Raw genomic sequence first — 20,396 nt, forward strand, 5'->3', positions numbered from 1 at the left:
AATCAGGTCATGAGACCTAATTAACGTACTCCTATTTTAAGTGATTTTTTTCAAACAAAACCTCCAATGGAGCACTGACCCCTAAAAATAGGCCGAGCCGCTACGTAAGCTACGAAACGATTTGTCATGACTTCGCCTTCAGTTTCGAATGGTATTTAATGATGGCAGCACCGTATATTTCAAATAATCAATGGTTTACTGCATCTACCAATCTGCTGCCTTCCAGTACGGTGGGGTGGCGATCCACAGCTCAGCGGTTGGCCAGTAACGAAAGGGTTAACACTTCCTCTGCAAAACTGTTTTTTGAGCATCATTGGTATTTTGGAGCAGCCTGCCAACTGATGCTTAAAAACATCATGCCAGAAAATCAACTGAACATACCTTTAAAATACAGCCGTTTTTGGTAACACTATCATCATGTAGTTATTACCTGATACCGATTGTACACTGTTTTTTATGGTGATTGTAGCTGCTGACGCTCCAAATGTAGGCACAGTTTAGGATAACTTCATCAAACTTTGTACAACCTCACCCATTTTGAGGCATGGAACGATTTCCACCATTTTTCTCACTTGCCTTTGAGGCAAGGGGTGGGAAGGAGTGCAACCTATTACCAGGTGGCTCCCACACGGTCAACAAACATTACTCACTATTCTCCAAGTAAGCGATTGATTCCAAAAGCTAGCGCCCTCTTCCAAACTGAACAATACACCCCCAACAGGAGCCCCAAATGCTGCAGCTACTCCAGCAGCTGCTCCTCCAGATACAAAGTCGCGCTTTTCTGTATCGGCTCGGAAATATTCAAACAGCTGGAATGAGATCAACAGTGAAAATTAGGTTTGTTTTTCATTGACTGCATGAGGTTTCTGCTGCCCAAATTATCTGTTAATGCTAGGAAAGTATGAGCTGTCATGAAAATAATGCATCTGGTAAGTTCCAAAAATACTGTGCTTAGTCGCACGTGACACCCCTTAGCCCGAGACTAAGTTGAAGTAGATGATAAGCTGACGAGTGAGTCATGCTTATAACGATGCATTTGCAGATGCATATTGAAGAAGATATGCAGAAACATATGCAGATACATAGCAAAATACATTGAATAGGCCTTTTGCCAGATACTTGAAAGGGCATATGTAACCTAGGGTCGGACCGACCCAACTAAGATTAAATAAACTAACCATTGGCTTCTCCTTCCCGTACAAACTACAGCAAAACCACGGAGGTGGTGTATGCCCTTTCAAGTATTTGGCAAAAGGCCTATGGCGATATCTGCAATAACTTCTGAACAACTAGTATTGATATGAAACATCAGCAGTTGTTCGGCAAGAAGTGACGTTCGGACTACGATTCCACAGTCCAATCTTCAGAAATACGCCAAAAATCCCATTTTTATCCATTTCTTCCTAAACTCTAATCATGTCATATATCAACAACCCCTGAAAGTTTCTGGCTCATACGTAGCTTAGTTCTTGAGTTATCCAGCTGAAACCACAACCAGTGAAAATAAGGAAGCCCGCCTATTTTGATATAGGCGATCTTAATAAGGGATTAACAACTGACAATTGGCTTATATCATGATTGACTTGGCTTAATAAATCCAGGAGAGAATTTGTGGCAAAACTACCAAATCAATGATGTTTTCAGGACATTTTTGGACTCTTTCCCAGTCGAAATGATAAAATAATGTTTTCACAATCTTGAGGAGTTTGTCATAGCGATTCTTGTGGAATGACTACAAATACAAAGCTCCAACTATTTTCCCTTCGTTTTTGGGTTTGAAGCAAGACAAACAAAAAATTAATTAGGTCAATTTCAATTCATTGTTTTACTATAATTAACATTTTGGGTCATGGCGTCATCCATGCGAGTTTCAAAAAAAATCAACCCGGTAGTTTTTGCTACAATCACAATCCAAGGGATGGATCCTCAAGCACCCAGTCACTTTAATGAAATTCTGTACAGTTGCAAAGGTGTCTTCCCATTTTGCCATTTCCCATTTTGCCAGTTTCCCATGCACTTTGCCAGTTTTCCACTTCACCATTTTCCCATTTTGCCAATATCATATTTTGCTTCAACCCCCTGCATGAACCAGATCATTCCATTCTTTTTTCACTGATCCTAATTTTTGCCCATCTTCTTAATTGGATGGTTTCCCCTTGTGTTTTGGAAAGTTATGAATAAAGGATTCATGTTTTTCTGTTTCCTCCCCTTTTGTTTCTAGGTCAATGCCAGTTTCATGGTTACTTAAACAGGGGGCCCTTCTGGGCACATTCACTTCCTTCTCTCGCAGGGAGAATGCAATTTTTCAGTTTTCAGCAAATACAAATAGGTGGAGGAACCGTAAAACAGATGGAATACCACATATGAAAAGAATATCTCAAAGCAGTCTTAAGTTAGAGCGTTTACATCCCGATGGACAGACCGACAGACGGACGTCGAAGAGGATGACAATACCCCTCGGCAATGCCGCTGGCCGTGGGGTAAAAACTTTTTATCGAGTACAGGTGTCTCAACCAGAACCTCCATGTCCTTTATAGTAGCTGGAGTCCATCAGCCATAAAAAGCAGATTGAAAACTCAATGAAACAATGCATGCTGCTCGCCTAACCTTAACTGTCCTGACATCAAAGAGATGGAACACTCTTGACACTAGTTGAAACACATTTTATATCTAGCTTGCAAACACACTTTAATGATACAAAAAGATGTACAATGATGATAGGTTTTTCATTCACCCAACCAAGGTCAAATCACAATTGCAGATGATGCAAACAAATGACCAGTATGTGCAATACATTTTCAACTGTTACAAAATATCCCATGCTGATGCAATCTTCACATTTTGTTGAACTTGTTATGTGGACTGTCATTCCTTGAAGTTGAATTACCTTTAGGTCCAGCCTAAATGTTGTTGATCTGCCTTGCGAAACACCAGCAGCAATTACAGCACCAGAGTGTATCATTGGTCCTTCCTAAAAACAAATTATAACAATAATGGGTGTTATGCATAAAAACAAGAGAAAATACTTTTTACTTGAAATATGTATTATTTACTGATATCAGTATGCATAAAATTGAAGTCAAATCATTAACTTAAAAGTATTTACTATAATGAGCAGAAGTACCTAGTATTTACTAGTCGCGTCTTTTTCAACAATGAAAAGTTCAGGGGCCAATGTGCTCACCGTATAGATATTTGGTAGACAATTCACAATTCATGCTGGTTAAGAAACGTGCTATAGTACATAGGCAAATGAAAATGTAATGCCATTTAATCTCTGCGACCTTGAAAAGTAGGTCAAATCATGAAAATGGCCAGGGCCATTGTGCTCACCTCATGTGGAGGAAAGATGGATAAAGATCATGGTATTGTGTCATGTAGTGTTAGGTTTGATGTAGGTCCAAGCAATTACAATTTCCCCCAAAATGGCCAATTTACAGTACATTCGACCTCTGTGACCTTGAAAAGTAGGTCAAATCAAAGAGGACCCGGGTGACACATTGAATGGTTGTTAGAATTAGATGTACCTATGATATAAAATTGGTGCCAATCGGGCAAGTAATTACTAAGAATAATGGCATTTTGAAGAATTTAGGATTTGGCCCCCTCCCTGGAGATCACCTGACCAAGGGGTACATGTGTACTTAATTTGTGATCAATAGTCATTGCAGTTAAAAAAAGTGCCATAGTTACGGCCTGACGACCAATTTACGCCATTTGACCTCTGTGACCTTGACAAGAAAGTCAAATTAAAAACCTGTGTGACATATACTGTATGGTGGTTAGATGTACCCATGATATCAAATTGGTGGCAATCGGGCAAGAAGTTAAGGAATAATCACATTTTTAAGGTTTTTGGATTTTGCCCCCTGGTGGTCAAGTGGTGAATTATATTGGACCAAACTTCGGTTCCTGAGATCACCTGACTAAGGGGTAAATGTGTACCAAATTTGGGATCAATAGTCATTGCAGTTTAGAAACGTGCCATCGTTACATCCTAACGGCCAATTTACACCATTTGACCTCTGTGACCTTGAAAAGTAGGTCAAATCAAAAACCCGTATGATATGTGATGTATCCTTGCTAGGAGTACCTACCATAAAATTTTTATTGAAAACGGATCATTAATAAGAGACATATCACACTTTTTATGTTTTAACTTTTAGCCCCCTGGTGGCCAAGTCATGAACCAGACCGGACCGAAATTCAGTGTCAGAGTACCTCTGACCTAGGGGGTCATGTGTACAAAGTTTCAAGTTCATAGCACAAGCGGTTAAGAAACGTGCCACACAGGATACGGACGACGACAACGACGACGACGACGACGACGGACACAGGGCTATCGTATAGACTCCCCTAACGGTGAGCCAAAAAACCAATGTGACATATAATACCGTTTGGTGGTTAATAGATGTACCCATGATATCAGATTGGTGGCAATCGACAAGTAGTTAAGCAATAATTGCATTTTTAAGGTTTTCCGGATTTGACCCCTTGGTGGCCAAGGGGTGGCTCAGTCCCTGTGATCACTTCAGTCCCTGAGATCACCTGACTATGAGGTACCGTACATGTATACTAAATGTGCGATCAGTGGTCACTGAAATTAAGAAACGTGCAATAGTTAAGGTCGAATTTATGTGATTTTACCTCTGTGACCGTGAAAAGTGTAGGTCGATCAAAATCAGTATGACATGTGATCAGGGGTTTCCAACTTTCCGGAAGGTGAGGTTGTTGGACGGTATGGACAAATTTTATAGTATATATGAAAGTGTTGGCAGTCGCACTACTAGCGTCAGAAAATTTAGAAAGTTAAATGCGCTGAGATGTGTTCTGAGGCATTTTCCAACAAGATTATAGCTTTCAGAATTGCCCGAGAGATCGTCTGTTTCGTAGTCCCTTTTGCAGCCTTTTGGTGCTGAACTACAACGCCTCCATCAGTAAAGAGCAAAAACGCATAAATTATGCATATTACTCAAAGAGCGGCACCCAGATTCGCGGGCTTCGATGTGATTGGCTATCGAGGTAGCCTTCCATATGAGGTCATGCTTCTATGAGCGCTGTACATGGAAAGCAGGCCAACTTTGTTATGCTTGAGCAGAGTTATCAGTCACATGATGCGACATGATTATTACGTTTATTGCCAAATACTCCGGGCACATGACACAGTGTTCTTTGAGCAGCGAAATATTTTTTTTATGATTAGTGTCACTATCAAATGTGTAAAAGGATCTTATAAAAAAAATTGGTTTGTCTGAATGTTGTTCAGCTTGTCGCTGGCGTCATCGACGACTTCTGGGCCTGTCGATCCGACAACTCAGTTACTGAGGTTGGAAACCCCTGGTGATGTATCCTTTCTTGAGTACCTACCATAAAAATACTATAACTTTCTACTGTTTTAGTTTTGGCCCTCTGGTGGCCAAGTCAATAATCAGATTGAACCGAAATTTGGTGTCAGATGTTATCTGACGGAGAGGGTCATTTGTACCAAGTTTCAAGTTAATAGCTTTAGCGGTTAAGAAACCTGCCAAACTCTAACGGCCAATTTATGCCTTGTGACCTAGAAAAGTAGGTCAAATCAAAAACTTGTACGACATGTGATGTATCCCTGCTTGGACTACGTATCATAACAAGAGGCAACGGGCCTAGGGCTCAGCTGAATGTAGAGATGCTCAGTTTTGTTTCCTTGGGCAGTTTATATAAATATTCTATCACAAAACTCAAAATTGTTTCCAAGTTGGCTGCGCGCCAAATCAAAAAAAACCAAGGAGGCAACCAGTAACTGCAGCCTGGACCTTTACATCAAATCCGTTGAAGTTCAGCTTGAGGCAAACAAGTCCATTAGATGTATGGTCACAACCTGGGACAACTAGTTAAAGCAGTCTGGACCTTTGTACATATTCCTTTGAAGTGCAGGTTATGAAAAACCAGTCCAGTCAGTGCATGGTCACAATCTTGGGGCAAACAGTCAACCAGTCTGGACCTTTACATCAAATCGTTAGAAGTGCAGCTTGAGCCAAACCAGCCCAGTAGATGCATGGTCACAACTATAAATGTGGGCATTTACATCAACTCCTTTGAAGTGTAGGTTGGTTGTGACTAACTAGTTTCAGTGAACATGTTCCATCCTGAGCCAGGACAGCCATACAGTAACTGCCGTTGGCTTTACATCAGGGACAACCTACCAGTTCAAAGTGCAAGGCGAGGACCATGTCTAAGGGTTATGATATTCCTAGCCAGCATTGATAGCGAGTAAAAACTTAACACTGATTTTCCAATTGCCACATACTGTTTCTTTATTTAATCCATTTTGAGTTATTACAGTGAAAAAGAATGAAATACAAAAATCGACTGGTTCTTCTGATGACCGCGTGGGTGATCACTATTATTGGATGGGAGGTGCAAGGTGTTCGTTTGATTCGATGAGTATGAGTGTAGCTCCGCACCTCTCTCTTGGTCATCTGCGTTGTGGTCAATGTAAACGCTGAAATGCAGCTGTTGCTCATCCGTGTAATACATGAAGAGAAAGCATTTTAATTTTCCTTGCCAAGTTTTATAATATAAGAGCAACAACAACTGATAAGGTGCTAATGATGATCATTGATCAAGGTAACCGTAGGAAGTACTACTGATCAAGGAAGTTAATTGATAATGATTGAGAATATACTATCAAATAGTAATAATGTCTCTATTACTTAAACTAAAAAGTTTCTCGCAATTACAAAGGATTTGCATAAAATTACAAGAATAGAAATATACATTCATTACCTTTGAATTTGATGATAATTTTAACTCTTTGATGCCGTGGCTTGATTTTTGTTGCGGTCGTATGCAGGAAAAAAAGCATTTTTCAACCAAAATATTTGAATGTTGCTCTAACGTGCTAATATCATAAATCATCTAGAAGCTCTTGGTGTCTTCTTCAATTCACTGCATAGCTATCTTAGATATATAAAGTAGCAAAAAGTTGCCTACAACCTATTTGGCAAACGTAGGATACATGCTAAAATCGATAGAGCTGTGCGAATAATGTATAGTTAAAGTGTGATTGACATCTTTTAGGATGGTTTTGCCTACATAGCTCAAGAAACGACACCCTTTCAAGGACTGAGATTTGCTCCCATTGGTAAGGAGATTGCGCGATTCCGTCAACCCACCCGATGAATTTGCCCAAGTCTCCTTAGAGGATAAAACGTCAGATCTCTCACTTGATGGGGTCAGCCAAATAGTCAAGGATTTGACGAGCACATCTGAGGAGGAGATTCTTGATTTAGCAGCAAGGGAACCTAATGGCTCTATCCTTTGGCTTCTCCTGCACTTAGCCATCACTTAAGCAAATGAGATCAGCCATCCTAGATGGTCAAGAGTTAGTAGTAAGTTTTCTTGACAAGTCTGCATGGTGTTGAATTGTAAAAGCTCGCCATCAGCAACAGAATAGTTATCAGTAACATTCAGTAAGATTCCAGTGTAATCGTATGTACAAAGAGGTAGACGTTAAGTTAGATAATCGTGGTGAGAGAATTAAATGGACATATGGTATTTATATAAGTCGGATGTTACATTTTTAGGAACCACAGGCATCTGGTAGTGCGAATCTTCGGCCACCAAAGTAAAAGGCACAGATATGTACTGAAGATGTTGCTAAGGTCAACCTCAACCTGGCATAGAAGGAAGTCAGGGAGATGAAGGACCAGGTGAGGTCATTAGCATGTCAGGTTGACCCCAGCGAATTGCTTATTCTGTTATATTACGACAAGCTTTCTAGAACAGCTACCTCCACTGGACATGAAGATGAAACTGTTTTTCAAGAACTCTCATTGCAGGCGACTAAGCTTCAGGGTAAATTAGATTTCTCCCAGTTTGTGTTAACAGTGTTAGGTGGCGGTATAGCGGATGTGGTAGCCAATGCCATTAATAAGTGTATGAAGGTGTCAAAGAAGAATATAAAGAAAGCAAGGCTTCAGATGGAGTCAGATGGTGATGAAGCCTGAAGGTGAAAATGTTAGGGTTAAGCAAAAGAGGCAGCCATCGCTATAGATGAATCTTTACCCTAAGGGACAACCAAATGCAAATATGATGCCGACATCTCGGGTTTTCATGCTGCTCTACCCCGATCAGTGTCGAGTGTGGGGTGCCCCAGGGTTCGGTCCTGGGACAACTCTTGTTCACCCTTTACACAAACCCCCTCAGTGCCGTACTGACTCCTCACTGTGGTTTCCATTTCTATGCTGACGGTGCGCAGTGCTACTTGGTTTTTGACATGAGCCAGCTTGGTGCAGTGACATTATCCATGGGTGACTGCATTTCGAAGGTCAGTGCATGGTTGTTAGAGAATAGGCTGCTGTGTAACAATGAGAAAACTGAGTTCATCGTTATCAGATCCCCATACATCATACATGAAAGATGTGCCTAGCACCTCAGGTATCAAAGTGGTTGATTGTGTTGTGGATCCCGCAGACTCAGCAAGGAACCTGGGGGTAATTTTCGACAAGTACCTTAACTTCAGGCAATATATAATTCAAACATTGTTCGAAATGCGAATCTTGGGATCCATAACATCAGTCGAATCAGGAGATACCTATCAAAATCTTCTGCCAGGCAGTATACACAGCTCCTAATAACATCTCGCCTGGATTTCTGCAACTCTCTGTTAATAGGCCTACCAGCCAATTCCATCTCAAAATTGCAGAGAGTGCAGAACTCTGCATCCCGACTCGTTACAAGGAGCAGAAAGTCAGAGCATATCACCCCAATTCTTCGGGATCTGCACTGGCTTCCTGTCTCACAACGCATTGAGTTTAAGGTGCAAGTGCTGACCTTTAAGGCCATACACGGACTGGCACCTGTTTACCTGAAGAATCTCATCAGTGTGAAGGAACCTCCTGAAGGTGTCCTGGGGTGTCCTTCTTTAACGCGGAATCGGCCGAAATTGGACGAAAACGTGATAAGAAAACTCGGGACAGTGGCAACAGTGTGCCGAGGAAGAAGTACTGGTGATAGATATAAATAGATTATTTCTTCCTCGGGTGTGTCCGAATGGAGTACACATGCAAAAGTCTGACCTGGGTAGAGTATGAATGACATAAAATTTGTCTCATGTATTGAAGTAACTTTGTGTAAAAAGTGCCGCCTCCCTCACCGAACGGCAGTGCACTGAAAATGACTGCATCACACTGCTTTTGACTGAAACCCCCACTGCATATGACTGTCATTTTTTCTTAATGTTTATAAAACCACTGATTTTGACGGAAAGACCACTGCAATGCACTGCCACTTGCATATCATTATGAACGACATATTTCAAAAACACTGCCTATGACTGAAAGACCACTGATTTCCACTTCTCCAACTCTGATCGAAACCCGTGGCATTTTCAACATGACTGAAAACCACTGCTTTATGACTGTTGAGATTAAGACTTGATGGCAGTGTAAAGCAGTGGTAATTGCAGTCAAATTCAGTGTTAAATATCACCCATAATGCAAACTGAGACAGGATCGCTAGTAAGTTTGAATTTGATAGTCAAACATTCAAGAAATCATGGTAGCTCTTCATATTTCTCGATATTTACCCGAATTTCAATACGAGCAGAGGGGAGTTTCAGTCAGTTTGAATTGGAACACATAAGGAGCCAAATGAATGCAAAGAGGGTAATCTGGACAGACACTGAAGTTGTATTTTCAGCAAATCGAGAAGGCTGTAGGTGTTGTAATGTATGCACACACTGCAAGATAGCTGCATGGGAGCTGCAGTCAACAGTTGATGTTGTGGGCATCAATACAAATCAATCAGTCTGTTAGATCATTATTCTACAGGCCACGTGCAGTTACTTTATTTGGACGTCAATTTGATCTAGCTTCAATCCCTGACATCACTGACAGTAGCTAAGTGCCACGTGTGGTTTCAATTGTCTAGTAACCCCATCTGACCACTGTCATTATGACAAAGTTTGCAATGACGTAGGTCAAGGACGTGAATTTGTCATTTTTTTTACTGTGTCACTCATCATGCAATGGCGATGTCCTCTATTTGTGCACAACTTGCAGATGACGTCATCACTGCCATATTGGACGCAAACGCACCGTCTAAAATAGGACAGCAAAAGTAACAGTTGGCTAGAAGTTTTTGCTTTTTCGCACAATTTCTTTGGACTTTGGTTGTCATCAGTACAGGGGGGTCATGCCCCCAAACCTCTCTCGGCATCCGGCCGTGCCTGCATGCCATTGAATAAATTATTCATATTAACACTGAAAGTGACTGCTCCCTCCAGGAGGTTTGGAAATGGCAGTCAAAATCAGCGGTGTTTCAGTGTGGATTCAGTGTGCTGCGAAATATTTAAATTAACACTGAACCCCACTGCCAGCCCTGTGCATGATGCATAGTGGGGAGTCATTTTCAGTGTCAAAAACAGTGGAAATCAGTCAGCCGAAATATTTAAATGAGCACTGCTTTTGACTGCCTTACCACTGATTTTGACAGTCTTACCACTGCTTATATGACTCCCTAAACTCTATTTTTGATTGCTGTATAACTGTATGCTTTGGTAACCCGTGACTGAAAAACACTCCCTATGACTGCTTTCCATTGATTTCAACACTGTCATAAAAATGTAAGGTAACACTGCAACCTGACTGAATCCTGACTGACATCACACTGCTTTTCGGTGAGGGCTGGGGCATTATATTTTTCTGGTTTTTAATCCATCAAAATAATTGTTTGTGGTGACCATCCATACTATTCATTAGATTCATTGGTTTTTATTGACTGTGCTGAACAAATCTATCATATTTTCCTGGTGCATTTTAAAATATGGAGTGATTGAGTGTAAACATGTGTTTTTGTCTCATGTTTTTATTTGACTTTGAGAAGTATTGGAACCAGACATTGCCTTCTCTTATAAAGCCTTCTTTAAAATAATACTATAGTGTTATGTGTTCTGTCGATGACTTCGTGCACATGATTTATGTGCAATTTTCGCAAAATTGTGTTTTTATTTGACCAATCATGGGTCAATGTTAGTACATTACTCTAGTAAATATTAGTTCATTACTCGGATCATTTCTACATTTCGTCACCCGATAATTAACTCGGTCCAACTGTACTGGATTTACATTGTCAGATAGACTTAAATTCTCGGGTGACGATTCGTGTAGAACTGGAAGTGTAAATTTTTGCATAAAAAATGTGCTCTAAGACATTATATTGCACTTGTTTTTCAAATATTGTCAAATAACATTAGCGCTGATGTAAAAAGTACATTTGATATTTATTTTTTTTACCTGAATGAAATGTTAAGTGTCATTCCTTTTTCTTTGCAGGCGAACCACTACTTGATCCAGTGGAAGGATTGACCCTGGTCGACATCATCATGGCAGCCCAAGGAGAATGTGACTAGGGATATTGTCGAGTCGTACGATAAACCAGATGTCACAAAGGAACGTGTTGAAGGTGCTGCAGTAAATTTGTTTGCGGCCCTGCAGAAAAATGTACGATGTGGTGGATCAGTTGTATCAATTGACATCAACTTTCCCCTGGATGTTTTTTGTCATTGCTTTGGAGGAACGGGCGAGCAGGCCAGGGTTCGAGGATATCGGAGTTTCACAAAAAACGACTTCGTTGAATTACCGGCGTTGCCCCGATGTTAGGATTATATCGTGGATAAGAATGGTGATGGGCAACCGCTTGTCTTCCAAGTGCTTCTAAAACCCTCCTTGACCTTCACACGTCAGAATTACGAACTTGACTCTGATAATAATCTGAAACCTGTGGGCGAAGTAGTGCCAATTGAACGTGTTTTGGTTCGTGCTTGTGTTACTGGATTGAAGCTGAAATAAGGACTCTGACATTCATTGTGCATATGTATTCTCTGGTTGGATTCATAGAGTGCAGAACCCTGTCTTGTTGTGTCTGTATTGTATTATGAACAAAACTTATGTGCTTGTAGTAGGTTAAGTGTAAATATATTTTCAAGCTTGATTTGTTTTGGTGCAGTACAGTTCCATACATCCAGTTTTTTTTCATTGTGCAGCAGACTAGCTTTCTCCAATATTTCTAGTCCCTTCCTACTGCATATGTACTGAATTATTCATATCGGTGATTCTATTCTGAACAGCTTCACATGTTTGTTGCAAGTAGCCAACCATTCTGTATAAAGTTGTACCATGTACATTCTGTTATAAGTTTCCACCATGAGCTTAAGAAAACCAATTCAACTTCAGTTTGGGCCATGCAAGTCCTTTCCTCACCTTGGGAAGACGGTTTTGTTTCATGTCAACATTCCACTTTCTCTATGCATTGAATGGGTAGATGAACTTGAGTCAAACAAAGAAAATTTAAACTTGCAGTCTCAAGTACGCTCTGACAAACATGACAAATTCTATAGTGAAAAGATAAATGCATTTTTATCTCAAAATAATCTAGCTTTGGACCCAGAGTCAAAACGTGTTGTTGAAAGGTTAATTCGAGAGTGTCCGTCAAAGCGTAGGTTATGCAAAAAGAAAAGAGGTAATCAGCTGGATGCGTTGTTGACGAAAAACCTGACAATAAATTTTTTGCAGTCTGATTTGATAAACCCTACCGTCATCCAGACTCATAATCATGACCTTCTGATAAATAATGTTGAACTTGCTTCGCAGTTGTCAGTGGCTGCAGAAACAGTAAATACTAACAAGGTTGAAATTCAAAGTCTGAGAAGAGAGTTGTCCGCATTGAGTCGAAAATGTTTTCAACAAGAGACCAAGATTGATGATCAGAATTTTGAAATTGAAAGCTTGCGAAAAACTAATGCAGAGCAAGCTGATCATGTGCAAAGATAATTGGAGTAAATAAAGATATCAAATCCACCCCAAAAGCTGGTTTTGCTGGGGTTGGTCGGTCCTACCAGAGGAAAATCCTTAAACAGTTGCGATCAAGAGCCGAGTGAGGTTTGTGGTTCATGCAGCATTATGGTCTAGAAGTTGAAAGTATAACAGTTCGAGATGCAAACAATGATAGCCATAACATTGTGAGCGATAAGGTTGATTTGTCCGATGAAGAGAATGTAAAACTGAAGAAAGAGTTTCATTTGCTGGATCGATTTATTGTATGAGACGCATTCTATCATGAGTTGACACTAATTTCGAATGACCTGCCCCGCACATATCTGATAAAACAGTTGCGTTCTGATATGAATGTGTTGAGCCATATTCAAAGAACCCCTAGCAAACGAAAAGGTGCTCAAATACGTGTGGAGGATGAAATTGAGTTTGTAATCAAATCTATTCAAAACAAGGTCCCTGATTCAAAAAAGTTCACTGTCAAGTTCTGTGGTGATGGAACTAATGTTTCCCGAAGTTCTGGGATGTGTCTCATGAGTTTTTCTATCTGGCCAACTGAATCAAAAGGTCTTGATTCTGCTTGTCACCACACGGTTGCTGTAGTCAAGGGTCATGAGAGTTCTAATCTCTAAAGAACATCCTTTGCTAATGTTTTCATCAATGAATTCATTGTCGGCTGCCGGTTATATTGACATTAATGGTGAACAGACTGAACTTTGCATCGGTCTTGCTGGTGATTACAAGTTCCTTATTCTGGTTTTGGGGTTGTGTCAACCGCAAATTCAAACCATGCTTCTATATATTGCAAAATCAAAACAGAACTTCGTGGTGATGTAACAAATCCAAACAACTTCTACTGGCAGGATGAGATTGTTCGGTCTGTTCAAGAAATGAGGGCAAATTCTCTGTCAACTGGTGTACAGAATTTTTAAAAACGGTTGTAAATATCCTCCATTGGTGCAAACCCCCCTGATAAAATGTGTTATAGATGAATTGCATCTGATGCTCAGAGTAACTGACCGACTGATTGCCAACCTAATTTCTGATGCTAGTGACTTAGATGACAAGGAGAAATGGTGTGTGCCCAAAGGCAGGCTATTGCCACATTGATGAGTTGGTGAAATGTTTTTCAAAGTGTGGGTCTCCTTCAAGGTTTGGAAAATCAAAGACAGCACAGGGAAAAGTGGTGGGCATGATTTCACAAGTTTGGTTGGGGGGAGAGAAAGAAGCTGTTGAAACACCTTACGCAGCATCTGGTCATGCACTACATCCGGAAAGTTTGCCGGACGTTATTGAAGTCCAGGACAAATTCAGTACCTTGTATTCTCTCGTGATCACAGATTATGATAGCGTTGATGATGTGGAGTCTGCAAATATGGGTGAACCGGCCATGGAGTGGATACACTCCTTTCTGAAAGTTGCTGAGCGACAGCGGAGGGGTTACAAAGCCACGAATATTACACGATACATGCATTGCTTAATTTACCATGTGCCTCGGCTTTCAAGTATTCATCTTGTGATAAAGAAATTCTCTGGGCTGGGTAAAAAAAGTTAACAACAATGCAAAGTCGGTTCATTTACAACATTCATACAAAGCTGATGCATGTGCAAGCATCCTGAAAGGTACTTATGAGACAGTTACAACTGAAAGATGTGGGTCGGGAGAATAGGGTTTATGTGAAAAGAAAGCTTGAGCATTGGGAAAAAGAAATCTATGAAAAGCGTGCGAGGGTTGAACCTGATATACCAGTGGTCGACCCAAATGAACTAAATGTTGATGATATGACTGTAGAGGAAATGAAAGCAAAACTGGTTTCACTTGGAGTCAAGAATAGATACAAACAAGTGCAACGCAAGGCGTGGCATATGCCCCCGCGAGCACATTGAGTTGTTGTATTATGAAAGTGAAGTGTTTTTCAGACAACCCCGGGCAGCTGGTGTCATAGCTGACTGGGTTTAGTTGACATCACGAAAATGTTATTGGTCAGTAATGCTCGCTGTACACATTATCTTTTTCTACCCACATAAAAAGTTACATGGTTATTACTCCAAGTGTTCTCGTTAAAATGAGCGGAAACGAAAAGTTTACAGACGGCTAATGGATGCACAGAGGCACGGACGGGACAAACGGGATGAACGGACATCAGTAAAACATAATGCTTCCGCAATGCATTATGAATTGGCGGGGGGGCATAAAAATGAATTTGATCAGAAAAATGGTTCTCCTCGCAATTGACGGAAACCGATTTCAAGCACACCCCATGGTGGCCATATTGACGATCAGAACAAGCCAGTTTTCGAAAGCAACCTTCTTCCAGTCACCCCCAATGCAAATGCCAACAAGAGGCCCAAGGGCCTGGCGCTCAGCTGAGTTAATATCATTAATATCTTCCCGGTGTTTAGTTCATTATGCATGAAAATGGCATGCTCCATGGTGTTTGATATCCTTTTGCGTTCACTACGGTACCAATGTTTTTGGTTGACATAATTATGCCACTGTTCATTCCTCAATCCTGACCATAATTCGGGTGAAATCATCGTATGAAAATATTTATCGAAACATGAAGTTTATGCCATGAATGAGGATACTCATTGTCATAGCCTCGTTTACAAGTACGAAGTATTTTCCCGCGAATATTCAAAACTGCTTGGCTCCTTGCCAGTTAAATAACATGTGACTATACACAAAATAGAAAACTTTGATGGAAATTGTAAATCATTTTTTTATCTATCAGGGGAAACAAGCTGATGATGATCAAATAAATCATTCATGAGAAATCGTTTTGTTGCTGAAGCTTGCATGACGAAGTTAATGCTGAACATTTTCTTGTGCTCTACTGCGCCACCGTAGTTTTCTATTTAGACCAGCGATGACGTCATTTCTGGTGATTCCCTACGTTGTCCAATGAGCGCTTTTTAAAATGTGCCATTTGGTATTGTACAGTGTATGCAATGTATTTTTTCAGCGCTGCCAGTTGCCGAAGACAATGCCGTAGCTCCCTCAATTTCCAATCAATTTTTTATGGGAGTGACATTATTGTATTGCTTAGAATGTCTACTTTTTACTCATGAAAGAATCGTAGAACTAAAACATAATAGGCGAACAGAATCATGCTGATTCACTGCACATACTGTGGGAATTCTCCACTTCAAAATACATCGGCGATGTCATCGCGAACAGAGCATGCACTTCCGATATCGTTTTCACAGAAATGTCGCCAAATATTCAAGAACTAATTTCTGAATTTAGTCCCTAAAGACCTTATGACTACCACTGAAACGAACTAGTGATAATATCGCCTACCAGACTACTTTTTAAGCAGAAAATTGGGTACTTGAGTGTCATTGAGCTCCAAGATTATTGCACATAGCGTAAACAACATGCCGCCATTTTGTCTCTGCTTCGGTATTTCGTACGCCGCTTATAATGCACCTTCTCAATTAAAACCAACATAATAAGGCCTTACATCGTTGATTGAATAGGAACACCACACAAAACACAATAAAGTGGGGGTACAATCGATTACGAAGCTGAAGTGAACAGTGATTTATTCCTGGAGCTACTGCTTTTGTTGTGTAGCTGCCATGTTTTGAGAACTGGCAAATAGGAGACTTCATTGATGGCTGACGTCATCGGGCGGGAATTTGAATCGGCAGAAATAATTAAAAGGCAGGTAGCGCCCTCTCCTGTTAAAATTTTGAACTTTTTCTCAATAAAATAGATTTTCAAGAATTTTATCTTAATATTAGAGCATATTTCGACTAATTCTGCTGCTCCTAGGCCGATATAGGCCAGTTTCCTTCATGCACTCTCGCTCGCAGGAAGTAGGTCGAATGGCGACAAATTTTGTTTTGAAAGTAGAGTTTGACCAGAAGTATCCAAAAATGCAAAATTGAAGTCTCTAGGTCTTACGGTTACAAAATGTGCACCATGGGTTTAACGGACGGATGGATGGATGGATGGATGGATGGACAGACGGACGCCACTGAACAACTTATTTGACAAGCTCGGCTGACTTAGTCAGCTGAGCTAAAAATAAATCTAATCGGACGAACGGTTCTCCACGAAATTGACAGAAACTGATTTCAAGCACGCAGCCCTGTTGGCCATATTGACAATCGGAACGAGCCTGTTTTCGAAAGGAACCTTCCTCTAATCACCCCGAACGTTCATACCAAAAATGAATTTGATCAGACGAACGGTTCTTGAAATTGATGGAAACCGATTTCAAGCACGCCGCCCTGGTGGCCATATTGACAATCTGGACAAGCCAGTTTTCGAAAGGAACCTTCCTCTAGTCACCCCCAACGTACATACAAAAAATGGGACAAACGGACAAACAGTTCTCCTCAAAATTGACGGTAACCAACTTCAATTACGCCGCCCTGGAGGCCAAAATGAGAATCAGAACAAGCCTGTTTTCGAAAGGAACCTTCCTTTAGTAAAGGTCAACCCACAAAAAAAGTTTCGTGGTTATCGCTAAAAGCGTTGTCCTTAAAATGAGCGGAAACGAAAAATTTACAGACGCCTGACGCCTACACCTGACGCCTGATCGGTAAAACATAATGCCTCCGCAATGCTTTACGCATTGGTGGGGGCATAAAAACCTGAAAAAATCAGAGAACTGCTGAAGAAACATCTGATGTAAAGTTTTGTAAAATCATGTGCGATTTGATAGTAATACTAGTCTGCTTATTGTGCAGGTATCCGAGATTTTCATTTCATGGTGCCCAAAATGTTCATGTAATGAAATGTTAAGTGCATAGTTTTTGCAACCAATCCTTCCATTGTGAAATTTTATAAATAGTGTATCATGTTGTGCAAGGTATTAGCTGTACGGTGCTGTATATTTATTAATTAATTTGGTCAAGTTTTACAATTTTGCTGCAACCAGTCCTTCCATTGTGATGTGAATGTTAAATTCACAACTTTATATTTTAAGATAGTGTAATTATGAGCTGTACTGGTGTTGTATATTCATGAATTAACTTGGTCAAGTTTCACATTTCTGCTGCAACCAATCCTTCCACTCTCTACTTATTTTATTGAATCTGAGATAGCTGCATTTCAAAAACCTCAGGAAAACTGTGTGATTTACTATTTTCGCGCTTACAGAAAATTGCATTTCATGTATCATATATTTATTTTGTATTTTGATTTAAATTGTGAAACAACCATTATACTCAGTCATTCTCACTTATGAATCGGGGCAAAGACATTTCAAAATTTTGCTTGTGATCACCATGTCATTGGTCTATTTCATTGTGTATGCAAAGAAACTATTTTGCCTAGTGCATAATAAAATTATATTTTTTGATAAACATTATGTTGTGTCCTTCACTTTGAACTGCAATTGACGTTTTGGATTCGTCATGAATCAGGAAACATACAGTGGGATGTCACAGTCCACGTGTCCTTTGAATGCTACTCAGTTCTGCCAGAAAGATGCCCCTCTATTAGGACACCCAAGTCCCCAACACTGCCCATAAGTCGGCTGCTGTGCCTTCAATTTGTCCCAGGTATATAGAGAAGACAATGCTACTGCCAGAAGGACACCCGAGTACAGCCCCAAACATTGTCCTTTCCCACTGCTGGCCTGAGCAAATGGAGCCTCCCTTCAGTGAGTGGGTTATGAGAAGGGTAACCATAGAATTGTTGCACTTCAACCACTACCGTATTAAATGGTCACATTTAACCATGACTTGAGCGGTGCAGACGAAGTGGTGACTACCTACCCACCCCGACCAAAGGCAAGGCTGTCCTTGACTGTGCTAATTCATTTAAATTTCAATGGCTCCACAAAATGAAAATATTATTGTGGAATCTCCCCGGCAGAGCGATATTTTGACATCCCCAGCAGAGGACATTATAAATGTCTCCCCCCTCCCCCACCACCACCACCACCACCACACAACCCAAGTCCCAAGGGTATCCTAAGTAAAGGACAGCTCAGTGATTTTTCTCTAATTCCAAGTACAGGTACTCAGGGATGAGACGTGATTGTGTTGGACTGCACATTTCCTCGAGGAAGTGGATGCAGCTGCCCACCAGACCCCCCCCCTTTGCGTCATACCCATGACACTGACCCACCATGCACCAATAAGATTTCTTAATTTTAATCATATATGGCTATATGGCCAAGAATTACTGAAAGCATAATGATGAGATTTTCATATTGTTTGACACAAGTTTTGTTATGAGCTCAGGTCCATATACTGAAGGAGGGGGCAGGGCCTGAGGAAACCCCACCCAAAATAGATTTCTAAGGAGGCAATGGCCAATTTAAGGTTATGAACGTGACTGCAACATATATCACTCTTATTATAGTAGCCAACATCATTTAATTCGAAGAAGAAGTTGGCTTCTTTTCCTCCATTTCCAATAAATATGTATGAGTAGCAATTACCTAACTCCTGGCTGAAATTCCCACACAAAGACACCCCCCATGGACACTATAAATTTTTTTCCAATCAACCTCAACTTTCTCCAGTGTTGCCATCTATTTCTGAAGTCGGGAACTGACCGCACTAGTGCACTTTTCGAGCTATCCAAGCTGGAAAAGCCCCAAAACACAAATTTTCTCAAATTTACACTACAGAATTTTGGCTAAGCATTACAAATCTTCAACCTATAGATGGACCCATCGAATTTCATCCAAATTGTTTGATTTTTCGTCTGCTGGTGTATATATATATATATAGAATCGTGCCAGAAGTCGGGAGCTTATTTTTTTTGCCTGCACCCCCCCCCAGAATATTGATTGACTGAGTTGGCTAACGCATTTTGCAGTAGTCCGTTCAGAGCTTATTTAGCGCATGCGCACTGTTGATTAGTGACTAGGCCCACAATAGCTGATAATGCACGGATCGATGGAAGGATGGATAGAAGGAATGACAGCATTCGAATAGCTATTTGACTAGCTCCGCTGACTTTGTCAGCTGAGCTAAAAATTATTTATATCAAAATTCTACAACATAACTTACCTTCCCCACTGCTAAGCCTCCAACCACAGAAAATGCTACTCCTAACACCTTACACACAAGAGTTTTGATCCGCACCACATGGGGAATCTTGATGCCATTTAAAAAACACTTGATCTGGGGAATTCCACTCCCAGCAGCAACTGGCTGCAATTAGAAAAACATGAAAGATGCCTTTGAGCAATATATTTCCATGACAATAACACAATAAATGCAATGCAAGTCCTCATACAGTAGCCGCACTTACACCACCTGAAAATGGACCACCAATCTTGGTTCGGGAACCAATGCCGCACCATCGAAAATCCACCAAGCGCTTACACCAGCGCTGCAGCTAGTTATAAAATCCGGCTACAGATGGCGCGCAAACAATAAGCAGACAGCGCCATTTCGAAAACGCCACCTGGAGCCGAACCATCTAACTAGCTAATTGCCGATCCATTTGCGCTTACACCACGACAAAGCCGAGCTTTCAACAAGCCGGGCGAATTTGGACCATCAAGCTTGGTGGGACAAATTCGCTCGGCAATTTGTATCGGCAATGGATTGCCGAACCAATTTGTCGCGGCAATGTGGTGGTGTACGTGCAATTGGTCCACCAAT

The 20,396-nt window shown here is 40.8% G+C and overlaps 1 protein-coding gene across 6 annotated transcripts in view; it reads right to left on the reverse strand.

Moving 5' to 3' along the window:
* The window catches only part of LOC135488681 (H(+)/Cl(-) exchange transporter 7-like), a 353,896-nt gene that overhangs the window by 288,665 nt on the left and 44,835 nt on the right, over positions 1 to 20,396 (reverse strand). For all 6 annotated transcript variants that reach the window (XR_010447011.1, XM_064773357.1, XM_064773347.1 and 3 more), the window contains exons 6-8: positions 19,797 to 19,940; positions 2,888 to 2,971; positions 651 to 809 (exon numbers count right to left, since the gene is read on the reverse strand). Coding sequence is in view for 5 of the 6 variants with exons in the window: in XM_064773357.1 (XP_064629427.1) it covers positions 651 to 809; positions 2,888 to 2,971; positions 19,797 to 19,940 (387 nt within the window). In the remaining variant the exon portion in view is untranslated. The remainder of the gene's footprint in view (positions 1 to 650; positions 810 to 2,887; positions 2,972 to 19,796; positions 19,941 to 20,396) is intronic.

This window comes from Lineus longissimus, chromosome 1 (assembly GCF_910592395.1).
Source record: "Lineus longissimus chromosome 1, tnLinLong1.2, whole genome shotgun sequence".
Classification (NCBI taxonomy): Eukaryota; Metazoa; Nemertea; class Pilidiophora; order Heteronemertea; family Lineidae; genus Lineus; species Lineus longissimus.